This window comes from Mixophyes fleayi, chromosome 10 (assembly GCF_038048845.1).
Source record: "Mixophyes fleayi isolate aMixFle1 chromosome 10, aMixFle1.hap1, whole genome shotgun sequence".
Classification (NCBI taxonomy): domain Eukaryota; kingdom Metazoa; phylum Chordata; class Amphibia; order Anura; family Limnodynastidae; genus Mixophyes; species Mixophyes fleayi.
The window spans coordinates 99496452-99515170 of NC_134411.1; the positions used below are offsets into that span (position 1 = coordinate 99496452).

General features: G+C 43.5%; 1 protein-coding gene across 6 annotated transcripts in view; it reads left to right on the plus strand.

Annotated features, from left to right (window-relative positions):
• FHOD1 (formin homology 2 domain containing 1) overlaps positions 1-18719 on the plus strand; it is an 88967-nt gene that overhangs the window by 13712 nt on the left and 56536 nt on the right. For all 6 annotated transcript variants that reach the window (XM_075189270.1, XM_075189274.1, XM_075189272.1 and 3 more), the window contains exon 2: positions 14069-14175. In XM_075189270.1, coding sequence (XP_075045371.1) covers positions 14069-14175 — 107 coding nt within the window. The remainder of the gene's footprint in view (positions 1-14068; positions 14176-18719) is intronic.

Sequence of the window (18719 nt, forward strand, 5' to 3'; positions counted from 1 at the left end):
TTTGGGTCATGCTCGTAATTTGGTTGCCATGCATGCAACAATATCTGCCCCTATAGGGGCCAGACAGAATATTTATTCGGCAATATTTGCAGGAGTTGTGTCGGCAGCTGCTGCTACCAGTCAGTCCGCGGAGATCGCCAAAAAACGAACGTCTTTGGCGACAACGATGACCGTCGAAGCCTCTGGGTTCAGCAGCTGATCCGAGATAGTATCTGGTATCTCTTCTAAACAACCCAGTCCCTGGTTATGACTCCTCGGTCCGACTCTGTAATTTTCCACCGTCGGTCGCACCTTTAGAACAGTTTTTGTGAGAAGATGGTTGGGTAGGAAACTGCGCGGATATAAAGTGCCCATTAGAATCAAGCAAGAAATAAATGAACGCACTTTGTAGTGTGGGACGTTATAAGTGGCCTTCAGATGTGCTGTATGTGTCACGGTCATACATGTGTGAGGAGGATTCATTCCCGGTCTTTAATCCACCTTTGTTTGGCTTTGTCACGTCCAGCGTTAATACTGTAGAGGATTTAAAGGCGCAGTAGACCGGTCACTGTGGACTAAGATGAACAAACCATAACAAAGCGGCTCTATTACTGCTCTCCTCGGCAGACTGATGTCTGATTATATGTTTTATGATGTCTGTAAGGGGTCAGGTGTAATCCTGCCTGTAAGACGTGTTTTATGGCGAGACACCTCCGATATGTGTCACATTCCAGCCGGGGAGGCGTGTAGCAATTCATGTATATGGGTGAGGCCGCCGTTCTGTGACCTGATCTAGAATACACGAGAATGCACATCACTGAGGCATGAGGCACAAGGTGCCGCGTTTTCCTGAATTCTCTCTTGATTGGATTCCCAAACTAGAGCTTTTGGTTGTTGGGATTGCAGTCCAACCAATCAGATGTTGTCATTGTACTAGTACACCTTAGAAAATGAAAGCAAACATCTGATTGGTTGCTATGGGCAATACCACTTTTCCTAAATAGGTACCTGTAGAACAGTTTTCATTAATGTCTTGAACCCACTGCATGCCTTCTGTACACTGGGAATATGGGCCCCCAAGTGTCTGTGTGACATTGTTCTAGGACCCAAAAATAGCCAGTTCACAATAGAGTGCAGAGGACCCCAAAAAGAGATATTGTTACCCCCGAACCATAGGCTGTGCTCCTGTGTTGTATGGACGGGGTCTAGAGTCCCTCAGGGTTCTGGGTACAACTTATACCAGAGTCCTGCGGTTTTCAATAACTTAAGTAAATGGGCGCTGCTCTGGTCACATGGTAACCCCAAAAAAATAACAAGCTGGATCATTTGGAATATACCCCACACCTCCAGCATGGTGTCTGAAATGTCAGAGTTTACCTTATCTAATCTCGAGTGTCTGCGACCTGTCAAAATGTTTTCGCTGATTTTCCACGATCAAAGTACTAAACTGATCATTCATAGATTCACCTGATTCTATGCTGAGAAATCCGTGAACGGGAGTTTGTAGGTGGATTTGCCTGTAATAGATTCAGTGAGTAGGGAATGGATATGTAAAACACTAAAAATAGTGATTTATTATTTTTATTTTTTTTATTGTTCTGCAAATCGACCTTTAGTAGATGCCCCCCACGCACCTCTTCTGGCCAGATCATCGTATAAAACGATTGCTGGATTCAACTCTGTGTATTCTGTGGTCCTTTAAAACAGTCTTTGTCTGTACCCCAGCTTTTTGTTTTTAATATAATCCTTTTGAGTTTATGTAATTATACCTCCTCAGTGAAATCAGAATGACCTTTCCTCTGCAAATCGTACCAGCATTTGTGCAGCAAAACTTTTTCCCCTATACGTAATATTAACCTTTTATTATACAGCACCGACATACTTTAGTCCACAGAGCATTTCAGAGAACGTTTAATAATTCACATCCGTACCCACAATCTAAATCCCCGACCACACAAACAAGCACATGGGACAATTTCGTCCTCGGCCTACTGGTATATTTTTGGACTGTGGGAGGAAACCGGAGCACACGGGGGAAACCCAGGGGGAAAACCTATAAACTCCACACAGATGGTGGCAACGTTCGGAATAGGACCCTTGGCTCCAGTGCTCTGAATCATGCAATGCTCGCCACTGTGCCACCCGGAACAGAAGTAGAAAAGAACCCTACTTAGTAATTCTTTGACTAATGTCACTGTGATTTCGGCGCCCTTTCACGAATAGGCTGACCTGGTTTTGTAGTTTCCTGAACCGTGGCGATACCAGCGCGGTACGTCTGCTGGAGAGAATACGAAGCGTTCTTTGCCAAGAGCTCCCTTTGTGATCCTAATACTGAGCTAAGTGCACAGATTCTATACATTTACTTACTGTGTGTGCAGAATAAACAGGCAGTAAATCCTGAGCTGTCACCGTGTCTGTATTTGATTGACTGCAATAACAAATAGGTAGACTGGTGCAAAGAGATCATTTATTTCCTGCAAGCATTCCTCAGGTATATTAAGTGTATTACTTATTGACTGATATTAACATGCCTGACAACAAGACTGTACGTCTAGAGAACGCTGACACTTGACCTCTGAGGAGAGGGTCCAAATGTAGTGTTGCAACTATCCTGTGCCATCCACACTGATTCTGATTGGTGCATCGGGCAAAGGACACATCATGCAGTTAAAAATAATAATAATGGCGCATGGTTTTATGGCCGCTACGTGCCGTGGTATGATGGAAGGGAGAGATAATGCCTGGCTGGGTGGGGGTTAGCGGTGCGGTCAGCCGTCACACACTGCACTTTTTCAGTGGCGTGTAATTTTATGACGTTTAAGTACTTGGCAGCCCCTCCCCCCCCTCCCACCTTGCAGTCCTGCAGCCAGATGTCCGGGGTCCACCAGGATGGATGTCTTTGCCACATTAATCTCCTGCGACCTCATGGAGCATAGCGCAAAGGCCTTGATTACCTCTTGGCACTGCAGAGTCCCAGGTAAATCCGGTCACCCCCTCCCCATTTTTTAACAATGAGACCTCGCCCACAAAGAGGCTGATAAGTCTCTGCCCATATTTGCATGTTCTTAGAGGTGCGCCTTTGCCATCCCCACCTACTAGGAGTAAATGTATTGTGCATCCAAAGCGCGTTTCAGATCAGCCTCACGCGTTCCACGACACAAGACCGATCTGAAGGAGCGGCACGGTTCTGAAAGGCGTTATAGACTCCTTTATAGGCGGTTTGTCTCCTCCGCCTGCGGTCTGAGACAGATGCTTGGTTTACGAAGGTCTGGTTGTAGCCTACGGTAAGGTCGCTGGTTCCTATTCTCATGGATATTGGGTCAGTACCCAGAATTGTTGCCCTCGCTGTTTGTAGGTGATAGTTGCGGAGTAAAGCAACACGGCCATGAAAACATATCTCATTTGGTGTTATGTCAGTAAGGCCTCGTCCTCCTGGAAGGTGTGAGTGTTCTTCTAGCCACATTTTAATAAGACGGATGAATGTTCTCAGGCTGCTCAGATGCTCCATTGTTACCCTACATCTGCCCCGGAGCGCACAAATTATCGTCCCACTTAGACAGGATAAACCAGTTCAGTGTTTAGTTAAAGCTCCGTCATTTTTAATAACAATGTTTTTTCTCATCCCTAACAGACGTCTTCTATGCTTCACTCTCTGAAGTTTGAATAACATTAGCCGGCATTCAGTGAAAATACATATGTACGCGGCGTTGTATAATTATCAGTCCTGCTAATGGCGTAATATATATTGTATAATGAAGTGTTTGCGTTTTTCCGGCACTGTGAATGTGAATTATTATATAACGCCTCTCTGCCTTGATGAATTCATCAGGACATGGCCTCGTAAGAGGGAGGGGGGGACTTAACATAATTAACCATGGTCTCAGAAATGTTGTAACATTCAAAGAATCATCAGAAAGGGACAAATGAGATGGAAATGATGGTAAAGAAACATTATATTAAAACATTACTTTATAGTTTTTGGTAGATGTATTGTTAGATTAAATAATGATATTCTACATAGCCAGAAATATGTGGACACCTCTTCTAATGAATGTGTCGCCAACATTTATTTGTATATCGCCAGCAAAGGCTGTAGCGCTGTACATTTGGGAACAACCACAGCAATACTGGGTAATACAGACAGACAGAGCGGTAAGAAAGATCCCCTGCCCGCAAGCTTACGATCTACAGGATACCTCCCAACTGTCAGCGGGACAGTCACGATTTTAGGATATGTTTCTCCCATGGATGAGAGCATGAATTGGTGAATGGGTACAGCGGGGGCGGGTGCTGCGGTGTTTGGAGGGTAAAGGAGGTTTCTATTGGGGAACCTAGTGCTGTAAAGCGCTAGGCAGCCCTGGGAGGCGTGGCTTGGCCCCTATTGTAATGTGACCACGCCCCCCGGTGATGTTCTGTTAATCCCTTTGCTGTTGCTGAGGATCAAACTATTAAACGGATGGAAAATGTAGCTCTGTTCCCATTTCCTGGAGCTCCGAGCAGTCACCGATGTTAAGAAGCGATTTGTATTTGCCCTTTTTTTTTTTTCAGTTCACACAAAAAAAGGCAGAATAACTCCATATTCACTGCAGCTGTTTATAGCTGAAAAAAACAAAACCTATGAATCGCTCTTGAAATGAATCAAGGATACAACAAGTCCATGATCCTCCCAGCATTTGTACAAACCTGCATGGTACAGGTCCAGCGTTTGTCTTAGTGATGTGATTATACAGTGCTGGTACACCGTGCAGGGTAACCCTCCGAGGCCCAGATTAAGCTGCCTGAGTATTGGGGTGCAGGGCGTTACCAGGGCAACCGCTGTGATTGACAATCACTGGCACACCACAAGGAATTAAAATAAATTTAATGTATTTTCGTTTAAAAAAAAAAATATATACTTCTTACCAGAAAATCTTATCAGCATAGATGAAAAAAAAAAATGTAGTCGATATAAATTTTGTTATTTATCTAATTTTTCAACAATTGTTCCGTTTAGGAGACGCCAGCCTTTGTAATCTACATGTGCTCGGTCTGGTCAGGCTGGGTACACTCTACAGACAGCTTCTCCCAATGCAAGATAGTTTATGATTTTACCGATGAATCAGAGTCCGGATCAGCAGCAGCCGATTCCTGTGTACACATTATACAAGATTTACCTTCAGATCTGTGCTCTTCATCTGCCGTAACCATTAGCTGAAAAGATGGTAACTCTGCACACTCCATAGACATAGGCAAGCCGAGGGGGGTTTCCTAGTGCCTGTAAACCCCCTCCAAGCCTGGGGCACTGTATATTTGAGGTGGCTGGACCCTGCCCCCGCTTCACACAGCTCTGCTTGAAAAGAGAGAGCTGTGTGCACCTAACAGTAGTACACGCAGCATTGCCCATGTATATTATGGGGATAGGTAGAATTGGAGAGAAGCCAAGTACTCTATAAAATTATAGCTACGCTCCCATGCATGCTGGTCACGCCCACTAGCGGCGTGGTGTGGAAACCCCCCCTCTGCAAAGTCTACGGTTGCCCCTGATTGAGATCTATGGACGCTGCCGGTCCTGAGTACATACACACTGCAGAATTGGAACGACCTTGTTCCATCATTTATAGAGATTTTTAGTCCGTTTATAAAAATAAAATGAAACGCGATGGGGTTTGGAACAATATTGGGCCGAACTTCCGTTTATCATGTGACTGTCCTGATGATAATGTGACAATCCTCTAGTGTGTACCCAGCCTTACCGACCTCATAATTGACAACGCAGCTCATGATTGAGACAGAAGGGGGGGACACAACCCCCCCTCCCGATATGTAAGCTCCATTAGTAAGAAGGACATGGTGTATTTTTCCACCAACGAACACGGCTGCACCCCAGTTATATATACAAATGCATCCTCTTATGCTGCCTGTTCTGTCCTATTTAGAGCCCGGGGCTGGTAGGATCCCAGAATAAATCCACCCTCCACCCTCCTGGCTGCTGACTGATGCTGTGTTTGTGTCTGATATGCTCTGTGTGATCTCTTATGTATGTGTCACACGCTGAACGATCTCTTGTATAAACACTGATGTTTTATGGGCGGAAAGAGCCCTGGGAAACCCGCTGTAGATGAACGAGAAGGCCTCGGCCTCCCCAGTCTGTCCTGAGGCTGTAACCTTGTGACAGGAGCGAACTAGGTGATCTAGTGATCTATATCGTGCCATCAGTGAACTGAAACTTATCTACATGTGATACTGCATTGATGTCTTCCAAGGCCATGAGAGTACTTGGATTTATTGTCCTGTTCATTTCCTCCTGACGCTCTAAGTAAATATATGGCTTTATTTTCTCTTTTTCTTTTCCTGCTTCCGTCTGTGCTTTTGAGCCCCGTGTTTGTATTATCAGAGTTGTCTATTTCTGATGCTTGGGGATCCGACCCAGAGCTGCTGCCCGGATACAATTGTATCCAGTATATAGAGCTTATATGTGCTGTATTCAAGGGATAGAAACCCTACCTTACACTAAAAAGACATTGCTGAAAGGCACAGAAAGAAGGTAGTGTATTTAGTCTGAGTTGTTAGAGGATGTGAACTGAAACAACAAGGAGTTTGTTTAGAGGACCACGGTAAAGACAGAAGGAACTGGCGTTGTTCATCACCCTCCCAAATGTCCGGTGCTAGTAGGGGCCTTTCTGATGATTAGTTGCTGCAGTACCATATAGGTCCAATAGATGGCAATATAGAGCAACGTCCTTCTTCCATTCCTCCAACAAGATGTTCTTGGGCGTTCTTAGTGCGTTTAGACCATTTTAAGGCCAGATTGATGTACGCTCTACAGTTACTATATGTTTTTACCATTCATTTATTCTTGATTTTATAGGATATGTGTTTAAAAGTAGACAACTTAGCAGCTATTTATAAAATATTGCCACTTAACAGGAAAATACCTAAATATCAGAAGAGTCACAAGTCACATAACAATGGCATGTTATATAAAACAATATTAATTATTGATTAGCTTTTGTCTAACAACAAATATACAAAGGGTTAAGAGAGCCCGGATTGCAAGTTTGCAATCTTTAGCAGAATAGGAGTTTGATAAGTGAGGGTGAGTGCCACACACTGCACATCGGTCCAGCCAGTGGCTCAGTGGTTAGCACTTCTGCCTTACAGCACTGGGGTCATGAGTTCAATTCCTGACCATGGCCTTATCTGTGTGGAGTTTGTATGTTCTCCCCGTGTTTGCGTGGGTTTCCTCCGGGTGCTCCGGTTTCCTCCCACACTCCAAAAACATACTGGTAGGTTAATTGGCTGCTATCAAATTTGACCCTAGTCTCTCTCTGTGTCTGTCTCCCTCTCTGTGTGTCTGTGTGTGTGTGTATATTAGGGAATTTAGACTGTAAGCCCCGATGGGGCAGGGACTGATGTGAGTGAGTTCTCTGTACAGCGCTGCGGAATTAGTGACGCTATATAAATGGTGATGATGACAGGTGTTGGGAGATATTTTGAGACAAGGGAAAAGATTTATTCAGCTGCGGTTCTGTCAATGGCTTTATATGTTAGTAGAAACCGTTTATATCAGATTTACAAGTTCAAACAACCGATGCAGGGACTGACAGAGTGGAGCAGCAATGCAGCATTCGGTGAGGGGAAATCAGATTGAAGACCAGTAAGGAGGGAATTACAAAGTTCAATGCAGGAGATTGGGAGTGCGTGATTTAAGGTTTTGCAGTGTCTTGTGTGAGAATCGTAGACATGTTTGTTAGATGTATGTAAACAGGATGAGGGGAACAAAGGACAGTCCTGCATCATGGATGACACCTAGGGAGCGAGCTTCAGGGATGGGGCTTATTTTCGTATTGTCCACAGATACAGACATATCAGAGAGGCGACTTCTGGTGGGAAGTGTTGGCTCAGTTATTGAAAGATGGAGTTTGAGGTGATGAGGACGTCCAAGATGAAACGGCAGAAAGACGTTCCGTAACGCTGGCCAACAGATTCGGAGATTTGGGTATCGTCCACATAGAGCGGACACTGGAACCTAGAGGAGCGTAGTAGTTTTCCCAGAGTAGTAGTATAGATAGAGAGCAGCAGAGGACCTCGCACATGTTCTGGGAGCTAACAAAGAGAATTCAACATCACCTGTCGCCAGCTCACACCGGAGGCAGCCATTTTGTAGCCCTGACCAAAATTCACAATAACGCAGCCTATTAATTGACCAGGAAACGCTGACATCACATTCACGCTTTCACTTGTCCCTAGTGAATTAAAAGGCTGCGTTCTTTATAAACGTTTGTTCTACTCACAAGAGTGGCTGCTTCCATTTTGAGTCTTAGGGGTGTATTTACTAAAGGGTGGGTTTGAAGAAGTGGAGATGTTGTCTATAGCAACCAATCAGATTCTAGTTATCATTTATTTAGTGCATTCTACAAAATGAAAGCTAGAATCTGATTGGTTGCTATAGGCAACATCTCCACTTCTTCAAACCCGCAGTTTAGTAAATCTAGCCCTTAGACAAGATTATTATGTTGACATATTACACATTTTTTTTTAAAAAACTGTATGTCTCTGTAGAGCTGTAGCCTTATTCATCAGGAACCAGTGATATCACTGAGGTACAAACTGAGAAAGTCACTTGTCGTTTGTCTTATTGTCATGAAAGTCGTTTCGGCTCCTAAAATGGCCGCCATACCACAGGATGCACCACATGGCATAGAAATGACAGCTGAAACCTGATTGGTTGTTACCCCCTAGATGTGACCCTGTGCGTTAAATTAAACAGCATTTAACCAGTTAATTTTACCCTGTGCTGTGCAGGGTCAGGAGCCCCCTGCTCGTATCATCACTGCAGCGCGCTGCTTGTACAATGCGATCCAGATGTGTATGTGTCATAGATAAAATAGTTCACATTTCTGCACCATGTTACAATGGGTGTCATGGCCGCCTCCAACCAGTTCTTACCTCTTCTCGTGTGTTTTATTTATGAGGTTAGTGTGAGGGGAGACTGGTGGATATATAGGAAATAAACGCAGATATAACTCTTTGGGTGCCACAAAAATAAAAAGGTTTGAGTAAAATGTTTGTAAAAGAGCCATTATCGTGTGTGTGTGTGTGTGTGTGTGTGTGTGTGTTTCAATTTTGTATTTTGTCTTTTTGTTAATTGTTATCAAAGTTGTGAGAGAAAATAATCCTTTAAATTCCTGCCATAAACGATATAATAATATGACTATCTTTGTATTTAGGATTCACAGTAATTCTGCTGTGATTATATGTCAGAGTTTCCAACCTTGCAAGAATTTAACGCACACAAAGGAAAATGTTATTGACCTTTTGTTATGAAAAGAAACTGAGCTAAGCTGCCTCTATAGCTGCAGGACCGGTGCGCAGGAGGGCGCGGCGCGGTGATTATAGACGGGTTATAATCGTACAGGTGGCAGCTGTGTACCTTACAGAACCATCCACATCAAGGCATCGTTATCTAACCTTCAGATACAGAGAAGCCGCAATGATTTCATATCTCTGTATAACGAAAGTAACCACCCTGGGTGATGAAATGTTCCCTACAGCGGTGGTAGGGCTATGGGTGGCCCTCCATTGTAGAACAACAAGTTGCAGCATGCACTGCCAGTCAGATGCTGGTCCTTGTGGTCTCCTCATGAACGCTAAGCATTATCTCTCTGGTGCATAACACGGGCTTATCCTAAAACACTTTTATTACCATAGTTTGCCAACAAGAGAATGATTCAGCTGAACACATTGATTACTCACATATTTCTAGGATGACGCCATTTTTGAACCGCTCCGAGGTAATTAATAGATCGACTGGGGCTTTGGGTATATGAGTTTGGGAATACTTATTGGACACTCTGCTATAGGGAACAGAACCTTTCCTGCTAAAACCTCCGTATTGCGCAGTGGTACTTGTACGTGCAGTTATTGGGGCTGATGCACAGTTGGTCGCAGTTGCGCCGCAAACAACAGCTGCACGTTTAGTTTACGGGGAAAAAAAAAGACGCATTTGCGGTCATACACAGAGCTGCTAGACCGCGCAGGTCCGCACCAGTACCATATGCGCCCGGTTGACGTCAGTACACTTGCGCCCATGTTTACAACCGTTTGTTTTGTTTGCAAAATACGTACTCAATGCTTAGGCATCAATAGTATTTCAAAAACTTCTCTAATACAGGAGAAACAACTTCTGGGGGAATATTTACTAAACTGCGGGTTTGAAAAAGTGGAGATGTTGCCTATAGCAACCAATCAGATTCTAGTTATCATTTATTTAGTACATTCTACAAAATGACAGCTAGAATCTGATTGGTTGCTATAGGCAACACCTCCACTTTTTCAAACCCGCAGTTTAGTAAATATATCCCCTGGTCTCACATTTGTGAGACAAAAGTGATTAAACACTCATCCAAACCCTTAATATATACACATGCAAACATATAGTAGAGCAGCTTTCAGCAACAACGGAGCATTCGCAAACAACCAATCACAAGTGGTCGGTGTGCTGTTACTGGCAACCGTTATCAGCATTGGTTATTTGCACCTGATTCTGGACACTTGTAAATAACACTGCTTGGACCATTACATGTCTATAATTCACTCATAGCTTATGTAAGGCCGGGTTGGTGGTGTCACTAAGGGAGGGAATGTGGTAGAATTAAATTGTTTTTCCAATCGGACATTTTCCCCCCCTTGTTTCATACAAATATTTCTTTCTTCGTGTTAAACTGATAAATCATTGCAAGACGACCCAGTGTCATTCCCCAGCATAAGCAGCATTCCCCTAATCCTTCCCATGGCCGGCCTCAGATCTGGGCCCTGCAGCGATCCTCCGCTAGAAAACAATTATCAGTATTTGTTCAGCTTGAGCAGATTTATGTAATTTTCTGATGCTCGGCCAAGGTGTAAGTGATGAAAAGACAGATCTGTGAAAATGCTCAATGCTATAAATATTCCGTCCCAACTCCTCTCAGAATTTGTACACATGTCTTGTCTTTGTCTGCAAAACGTTATGGCGACAATTTTTAAGGTGGACCGGTTACCTACACACGGTGTAGGCCGCCATTTTTGTGTCTAAGTGACATCACTGAGGCGTGACGGTAGCCATTTTGTTGGCCCAACTAATATTCGGCCTGTAATTTCACTAGTAACTAACGGCAACGCTGAGGCATGGGGGCAGCCATCTTGTGGCCTACACAAATGTTTTGCTTATCAAGTCACTCGGCCTCCTCTGCTGTGTGTTGGGTCCGCTTTAAATGGTTTCTTTTTCCGTAATTCCTGTGAGACCATTCCCTTTGGAACTGTTGTGTTTTTTTTATACATGTTTTGCTCTATTTGTGCACCGTGTTGGGTAGATTACGTAATGGAACAAAATTCCTCATAAATATAATTTCACTGACATTCGGACTGCGCCAACAATGCCTGAGGATCTGGCAGAGCGAAGGGACAGTGAAAATGTGGAAAAGTTGTGTAGCCTGTTATATTGGATTACCCTTAAGGTCTTATTTTCTTTTTTTTAAGAAGCAAACATTGACAGTTTGGCACCTCATGTAATGAACGCCTGAGCCTATCACTGTAATGAGCTGTGTGATATGTACTTGATGCTGTGGTACTATTCTCTTCTTGCTGTCAAAAGTGATGTATTGCACCAGGCTAGTCTCTCCTTTTTGGTACAGTATTATATACACAAATATAAACAGGGTCTTAACTTCCTCAATAGGCGTTGATTTACTAAAAATTTTAAAAAGGAAAATTGGAGTTGTTGCCGGCAGCAACCAATCAGATTTTAGCTATCATTTATGTTGTACAGTCTAGGAAATGATAGATAGAATCTGATTGGTTGCTGTGGGCAACATCGCCAATCAGATCCTAGCTATCATTTATAAAGTACAGTCTAGGAATTGATAGATAGAATCTGATTGGTTGCTTTGGGCAACACCTCCACTTTTCGTTTTTAGACCGTTTTACTAAATCTACCCCACGATTTAATTTTCCAGAAGACCTTTTAAAAGCGTTGCATTCGTGTCACGATTATGTTTTAATTGGGGTTAGAAGACTAAACCGTTTTGCTTCCCTGTTAGTGGAGATTTACTAAAATTGCACCAAATCCACAATTATTCAATTCTGTCAACACTGATTTATTTAAAGGGACTATATCCTTGCCCACACCTACAGTGATGTCATACCCCTTCCCTAATGATGTCACTAGAATACAGCTATTGGATTGTGAGCGGGACCTCGCACCTCCGTGAGATGGACAGGGTAGCTGTGGGAGGAGATACGGGAATTATGGGGAAGAGAAGAGAAACAATGGCAACTCTTCTGAATGGTGAGCTGCGTGTAAGCAGACTTGTTTGGACCATTATACAAACTATAGTTAAAGTCCTACAACAAGTACATCTATACATTCATCACTTAATATTTACATCAGAAATATATAGACGGAAAATCAGTTTATTGGTAGTTAGGACTTGGAAACAATATAAGGTCTTGTGTGCACTAAAATCACGGAGCAATCAGAATTTTACCGGATCCAAATATTTTGTCTGAATCTTTATCCCCATGCTGGATTCGGTACGCCCCTAGTACTCGTTAACCCTGGTTCTAGTATGATGGACCTGCTAAAAGAAATGACTTGGTGACTTAGCTGGATATGGTTTGGACACATGAGTAACAGGGCAGGGAATTATGAAGCCAATAAGGAAACTCTTATAAAGAGGTGTTGCTATTTTGGAGACCTGGCACCTATCATTATTAGGAGAACCAGGGAGGATGCTCATACATCGACAGATCCGGACCTTAGAGCAGAGTGACTCCGTCTCTGTCCATATCGGCCACACGCGTGTCCTAGCAGGGTCAGAAGATGACCACACGCATGGTAAGACTCGGGCATCGCCTGACTGCTTTCCCTAGTATTCCTGGGTGACAATGTCAAGGATCCAGCTTATATATTGGTTCAGACCAGTTGTCTTTTTGGAACCAATAATATTGTGTTTAGTGCACAATATACTATTAATGTCTTATTAGTGCAAATATGGCTATAGATCAGCACAGGGTGATTGCTTCTGTAGTCATACTTCAGATCCAGTATTTTGCGGTTTGTGAAGGCTGTGTATTTTGGGTGGTAACTATTTAGCTCAGGTGAATCCCCCCCATCCACTAAAGAGATTCTGCAAATTTTGCACAATGTTTTGGACATGACCCTCCTGGAAGATTGGGAGGTTGTCCCCATCTTCACACACATGTAATGGGCAGCACTGTGGCTCAGTGGTTAGAACTTCTGCCTCACAGCACTGGGGTCATGAGTTTGATTCCCGACCATGGCCTTATCTGTGTGGAGTTTGTATGTTCTCCCCGTGTTTGCGTGGGTTTCCTCCGGGTGCTCCGGTTTCCTCCCACACTCCAAAAACATACTGGTAGGTTAATTGGCTGCTATCAAATTGACCCTAATCTCTCTGTCTGTGTGTCTGTCTGTGTGTGTGTGTGTGTGTGTGTGTGTGTGTGTGTGTGTGTGTGTTAGGGGAATTTAGACTGTAAGCTCCAATGGGGCAGGGACTGATGTGAGTGAGTTCTCTGTACAGCGCTGCGGAATCAGTGGCACTATATAAATAAATGGTGATGATGATGATTATGTTCCTCAGGAACAAGTTTAAGCAGCAGTGCATCAAGGTCAGGACCATAAGACAATTTCGGCCCCTTACCCTCCTTTAGATGGGGAAATAAGGAACTTACAACATGTATATTGTTTCTGCAATAAATGGTTTTGATGTAGAATTTCAGTGTTTTTACCCCTCCCAGATTTAATTACAGATTGCTGCTGATTTGTATGTTTCCGTCATTAGTGAATATAAAGATGACACGTGTCTCGCTACTTTCCATACGCAGTAATTAGTTTTGCGAGACGATGGATTGTAATACAGCTTTCTTCCAGCCACTTCTACCTCCGTCTCCCAACCTGGGGCCTGAATAATATTCACAACCTCGTGATCTTAAACAGGGGAAATTAGCAATTCAATGGGAAGTGACCTGTAATCTGTGGGCAAGGTGACTCTCTGCACAGGCTGGGAGTCCTAGCACTTGTACCAAGGTTTAATCCTCTCCGTTTCTCTCCTAGCTGGAAGATTGCACTCTCCAGTTATCTACCAATGGGAACTATCTGGATATAGACCTGTCCTTGGCCGAGCAGCGGGATTATCTGGAAGCTTTCTTTGAAGACATAAGGTACAGACAATTATTTTTATCGCTCTTCTAGAATCATATGTGTCACAGATCCTGTTTAATCAACAAGTTGTGGTTTAGTCACTTGCTGCCGCTTTCCTCTGGTCTCTAAAAGTGGAAGATAATGAATGACGAATGTCTTTGATATTCTTGTAAAATTGAATAATCTAAATGATATCAACAGGCCGTGACCTGCTTCTTTTCGTGTGTTACGTTTGCAAATTTTAACGACAGGAGTTGCAGTAGACATAGAAGGACTGTCTTTAGTGTTTATCTAACATGTAACAGCTTTAAGTTTGAAATAATATTCTAATTCCGTATATTGCGGCTGCCTAGATAAAGTACAAGGTGAAAGTGTTCATTGTATTACCCACAATCCCTTTGTGCAGTCCTGTATCCGCTGTGTATTAGCCGGAATCTTGTGATTGTCGTCTTGGTCTAACGAGGTTTTTACTGCGTAACGAACGACCTCTTGATCGAGTAACTAAATATTCACAGTGACCACATAAAAACAAAGATAGATTCCAAACTCATAAGGAGGACGACAGGATACATTTTCTTTAATGATTACATGGCTGATGATTACTCTGCTTGTTTGGTGTGAAATAGTATCTTCATTTTATAGGACAACATATTTCTTTCTGGTCTTTGATAGAACATTTCCGACAATGATTTTGCCGTTGAAGTAACTTTTAGTTGTGCGAACTTTTACCTATATATGTGTTAATGTTATATACTGATGTTATCACATATATATTGCTTTTAGACTGTATCTCCTTATGCTGTTGATATTGCAGCATGTACTGTTATAGTCTATATATTGCCCTGTGTACAGCTTTGTGCCTTCTAGATATAGTTCATAGATTGTAAGCTTGCGAGCAGGGCCCTCGTGCCTCTCTGTATGTGTTACCCAGTATTGTTTTATTACTGTTTGTTCCTAATTGTACAGCGCTACGGAACTTGCTGGTGCTATATAAATAAATGATTGTGATGATAGTTGTAGCAGTAATCTGCTGAAAGACTGGGTAAACTGACGGATGTTGTCCCCACATTGCGGTGCGGGGGCTTCTAAATGACCTCAATGCCAGATAATCTTCCTATAGAAATAGATAGTATCATTTTTGGACATGGTGGAAATGGAGGTTGGAATAACTTTCTACCACAGTAACGCTGCAGGGATCCAGCGGAGATGAAGGGTTGGATCTTGTCCCATGTGACGCCTGCGGTCGGGCAAAGTGAACTAGGGTCCCGCCTCTGCGGGATCCGCCCACCTTTGGTGATTTTGGAGAAATTACTCTTTCAGACCCATATGGTGAAACCTTTACCTTCTCTGTAGGCTTTACTCATAAACGTTTCCTTTTTTTTAACCAACAAATGCAAAAACAGTGTCAGCTTTGTGCTTCTCGTTATATAGATATTTTGGGGTCATCGTGGGGGACTCTAAACCGAATTTAGCTTTAAAGTCCACCTGTCGCCTACACACAGTAGAGGCCTCTGTTTTACAGTATCGTCCAATCACAATGCAGTCGCAAGGACTGAGTGACCTCTTCGTACGTTGATAGACTGCATAGGAATATTGGCTCTGACAAAATGGCCGCACCCACGGTGTACCTCACAAATGACTTCAGTCATGTTAACACCTCCTAGGAAACTCGCGGACCGGCCGTCTCATAAATTTTGGTCCAGACCTGGAGAATTTTAAATCCAAAACACGACAGTGATCGTTATTTTGAAACCTGATTGGGGTCTTCCATCTCTGACACGCTCCTGGCTGGCGTTTACATCAGCAATCCCCCTGAGCTTGTAACACAGAAACATGTTTTGTTCCCATCCGTTGCTTGGCATCTTCAGCTCGATTTTTGTCCGCTCGACATCCAGTGCGCGGATTGTTGTTTAGTTGCTGTGGCTTTTAATCATCTGGGCTTATGTTTAATTCTTCCCACTTGTCATCAGCTCTGTAACAGTTATAAACATTGACATACAAGCAGACCTCCAACTGGGTTTATGTATGATGATATTCCTAAAGACGGGGCCACAAGGGAACTTGTAGTTGAAGCCTGGCCAACCGGCGGCCCTCCAGGTGTTGTGAAACTACAAGTCCAAGCATAGCTTGCCAACTATCAGCTGGCTATCTACTGGCAAAGCATGCTGGGGATTGTAGTTTTTACAACACCTGGAGAGTCGCCGGTTGACCAGGCCTGGTCTAGGTGATGTGTTCCACGACACCAACAGGCCGCTTCACTTCTCTTACGCCAGGCGACCTTCACTTTCTACTGAATAGGTCTTGTTTAATAATTTAAAGGGCCGCTAAGCACACCCATCGAAATGTTCATATATGAAACCGCAGCATGTAAAAAGTTATTTAGTAATGTCCGGGCCTTTCACAGAAGCTTTCATGATCATCGCTAGTTATATAGCGCCACTAATTCCGTAGCGCTGTACAGAGAACTCGCTCACATCAGTCCCTGCTCCATGGAAGCTTTGTCCATAGAGTGTGGTGGAGAATATCTTCTCTCTCCTATCACAGACACATTCCCCAGCACTTAGTACGGTACGTGTTTGCAGATGTATATTTATATGTGTGTGTGCTCAGCAGTCAGTTTACTAACCCTGGAAGAGGCCAATAACAGGATGCAGTAGACTAGTTTTATTAATGTCTCCGGAGGTCCACAAGACATTATTTTCAGGCTGGTAAAACACAAATAAAGATTGATAGCGTTGAGTTGTAGCTCGTTGGGCTTTTCAGACTAAGACGCCACCTAGTGGACGTATAACCGGGAAGTGATGCAGCAACCAAACTGTGAAATACAATTTATTTTACATTTTTAGTGGTTTTAAAGTGTCTATGTAAAGACAATGCTATTAATCATTTTATGTTAAGGCAGATTGAACTTTTTTGGGGCGGGGGTGCTTTTTTTTAGGAAATCTTGACTCTCTATCACTATATTATTTGTGTCGTTCGCTCTACTTTCCGCACCCCAGTTATCTTTCTATAACCGGAGGAAGTGAGTGGTGCAATGTAAAGATCTGTAGGGAAGGAGAGTGTGTGACACATACTCTGTGGCTTAAATGATATAAATACTGTGCTCCGGATAAACCCAGCCCGCTGCAGAGTGACTGGAATAATTGCAGAGTAGAGAGGAAGTGGGGCCTGTAATCCAGTCCCTGGGAGGTGCCGCTCTTCAGGCTTAATACCGGTGTCCGCTTGCTGTTCGACATATGTAGGACTTTCCTGTTTCTGTACCTGCTAATTATACCGCAGCGCCAACAGCAGAAGCTCTCGTAGAGATGGGCAGCTGTACTTTATGTAAGATGGCACAGAAAGCTGGCTGTGTGCAGTGTTTCTGTGCCAAGGTGAGCATAGGGATAAATACTTAGGCATGCCCTTATGTGTTATCCCTCTGTGCAGTGTGCCTAGGGCAGCCTTGACTAGCCTGTGGCACTCCAGGTGCTGTGAAACTACAAACCCCAGCATGCTTTGCCAATATACAGCAGCCTATTGCTAGAAGGGTATGCTGGGATTTGTAGTTTCACAACACCTGGAGTGTCACAGGTTAGCCAAGCCTTGTCTAGGGGGGCGTATCTGCCACCTCTGTCTGTCTGACTACTTAGGGTAATATTTTGCCTTGCCCTACTCTAACTCTTCTTACCCCCTGCTACTTGGTCATACCCCCAGCTAGAGTATTGATTGACAGGCTGGATTATGAGACGTACACAAGGGCGGTCTGAGAGCTGAGCTCTGCAAGATGACTTCACATTCATAGATATTTGGTAAAATCCTATAATAATCTTACACACTGATCTCTAAATATACCTGTTAGACAAATGTAATAGTAAGTAAATGGGTTAGAATGACTGTAATCAGCCCATATGGCAGAGAGTTTCATGGGGTAGATCACAGTATACGTCTTACTCCGTTATTTGCCACTATTCCCTTATTGAAGACATTTGCCGATCAGCAACAGCCCACAAGTTGCAGGGACTTTATAGCAGAGGATCAGTAAAGGTTTTATTTTTGTGACGGAAGGAACCTTATTTACTGCACCCTCTTAGGACAGGGGAAACCACAAGATCAGGCGATGCCCCCGTCCGTACGTTTCAGATGCTTTTTAGTCCCTATTTTATTAGGGAATAAAATTGTACAGTTTACGATTTGCTGGCCTCATAAATGCAGGTGTGACACCGACCTCCCCACACGCCAGCTGCTATAATTACCCTGAAAGTGGCTGATTCATGTACCCATGATGTAATGACATTGCTGTGTCTCCTGGACCTACAACTTCACCTTGTCCATATTGTAATATTATGATTATTCTGGTGCCTGGGTTAGATTCTGACCAGGGGACTGTCTGTGTGGAGTGTGTATTTTCTCCCCTTGTTTGCGTGGGTTTCCTCTGGGAGCTCTGGTTTCCTCCCACAGCCCAAAAATATATTGGTGGGTTCCCACTAAACCTTAATTATAAAGGTAATGTACATTGTTCAGTGTTTACGGTGACACATGATTGGCTGTAACTCTTGTCCAATCAGGTACAGCCATCACTTCCTCA